The sequence below is a fragment of the Bison bison genome, unplaced genomic scaffold, assembly GCF_000754665.1.
Source record: "Bison bison bison isolate TAMUID 2011002044 unplaced genomic scaffold, Bison_UMD1.0 scf7180017851447, whole genome shotgun sequence".
Taxonomy (NCBI): Eukaryota; Metazoa; Chordata; class Mammalia; order Artiodactyla; family Bovidae; genus Bison; species Bison bison.
This window is the reverse complement of record NW_011482020.1, coordinates 9,338-11,037: the sequence shown is the minus strand read 5'-3', so window position 1 is coordinate 11,037 and position 1,700 is coordinate 9,338. Positions and strand designations below refer to the sequence as shown.

General features: G+C 62.5%; 1 protein-coding gene across 1 annotated transcript in view; it reads left to right on the top strand.

Annotated features, from left to right (window-relative positions):
* The window catches only part of LOC104996490 (putative protein TPRXL), a gene marked incomplete at both ends in the record, with an annotated part of 10,048 nt that overhangs the window by 178 nt on the left and 8,170 nt on the right, over positions 1-1,700 (top strand). Inside the window, 3 exons of the mRNA XM_010850764.1 lie at positions 143-284; positions 398-532; positions 689-733. Coding sequence (XP_010849066.1) covers positions 143-284; positions 398-532; positions 689-733 — 322 coding nt within the window. The remainder of the gene's footprint in view (positions 1-142; positions 285-397; positions 533-688; positions 734-1,700) is intronic.

The following is a 1,700-nucleotide window of genomic DNA, read 5'->3' as shown; positions in this document are numbered from 1 at the left end:
CGCCCGCTGGTGGCCCCGCGGCCTCGTCAGGCCTCGACGTCTTACATATTAATTTCCCCTCGCTGAACGGAGCTCAAACCCAGTTAGCGGGATTGATGAAGGAGGCGAAAGGAGAGGACGCACGCTGATTCCACCTTTTCAGCTTCGATTAGCTCGGCCCGGAGTTATCCCCGTCAGAGCTCCATTACGCGGCGGGCGGCCCGCGAGGCTGCAGGCTTCCCGGCCATTATGCCCCCGCGCCCGCCCCGTCGCAGGCCCGGAGGAGGCAGTGCTACTGCCCGCCTGTGGGCCGGGGGGGCCTTCTCTGCCGTCCTCAGGCGGCCCTGGGGTCCAGCCCTGCAGTGGTGATGAAAGCTCACACACTGGCCCCACACAGGCTGACACGCTCCCCGTTTAGCCGTCAACTGCAACCCTGAGTCTCCGCCTCCTCCTCCCGGCCCGAGGCGCCTTGGCAGGATGCAGGCTGGGAGCCTGTCCTCAGCTCCACGCCTGACAGTGACGGGGACCCGGGGCCGTCCCAGGCCCCCGACAGGCCCGTGTGCCCGCCGCCGAGAACACCCATGTCCGGACGCCCCAGCCCTAGGACCCAGAGGAGGGCACACAGCCCACACCCACGGCCCTGACTGATCCAGGGTCTTTCCGAGGGTCTCCCCCGGCACAGCCGCCCTGGGCCCTCTATGTTCCCCAGGGTCCCGCACTGTGGGGGCCGAAGCCGTGGACCCTGGGCAGCCCGGTGAGGCCACGCTCCAGCCTGCAGGCCCTGGGCCTGAGCACACAGCCCCGCTCCGTCTCTGGGAGGATCTGGAGTCAGGGCGGTGCAGGCTGTAAGGTATAGTTCGGGCCGAGGCAGAAAAGGAGAGACGACCTCAACAGAAGTAGGTTACCTTTATTCAGGCACGGAGGGGTGACAGTCGGCCTAACGACCAGGCTGAGCGCGGAGAGGGATCAGGGAGGCTCCATATTTACAGGGAGGTTTGTGGAAGCCATAAGGGAAACGTTAATCAGGCGGGATGTTTTGGGTATTCTTTAGTTGAGATGGCATTTGCAGTTGGACAGGGGGTGATAAGTCTTCTGGGCAGGTGTAGAGGGTGGAAGGTTTCTGGACAGGGGGTGATAAGTCCCAGATAGATGCAACCGGCCTGGAGCATCGGGGCGGGACCTAAAGTTCTGTTTGGTCCTCTCCGAGGTTAGATGATTCAGCCTTTGAGACTGTTGTTTTCTTTCCTAGGCCCCAAAGACTCCTTCACAGGCTGCATTTGACCCCTGCCCCTCTCCTCCAGGAGAAGGTCTGATTACAGTCCAGCCGACCTAACCCAAGGGGCTGCAGGCCACAGGAGGGGCGCCCGGCGCGGTGCAGGACAGCCCCACCCAAGGCCACAGCCTGGGCCTCCCCGCCAAGTGCTCTGAGACCCGCCCCTCCCACCCTGCAAGTCCATGGGGGCCCAGACTCCCCTCACAACCCCCAAGGGACTCTGAACGGCGCCCCACCTCCTCTCCCGCTCCTTCCTCTCGTCAGCTCCAGCCCAGGGGACTCATTGTCCTTATCTGTGTTCTTAGTTCAAGTGAAATTCACACAACCTGACCTTAACGGTTTCAAGCCGTACATTTAGTGGCATTAAGTGCATTCCCGATACTCTGCACCATCACCACCATACACCTCTGCATCCGGCACCCAAAACAAACCCCACCCCATCAGCACC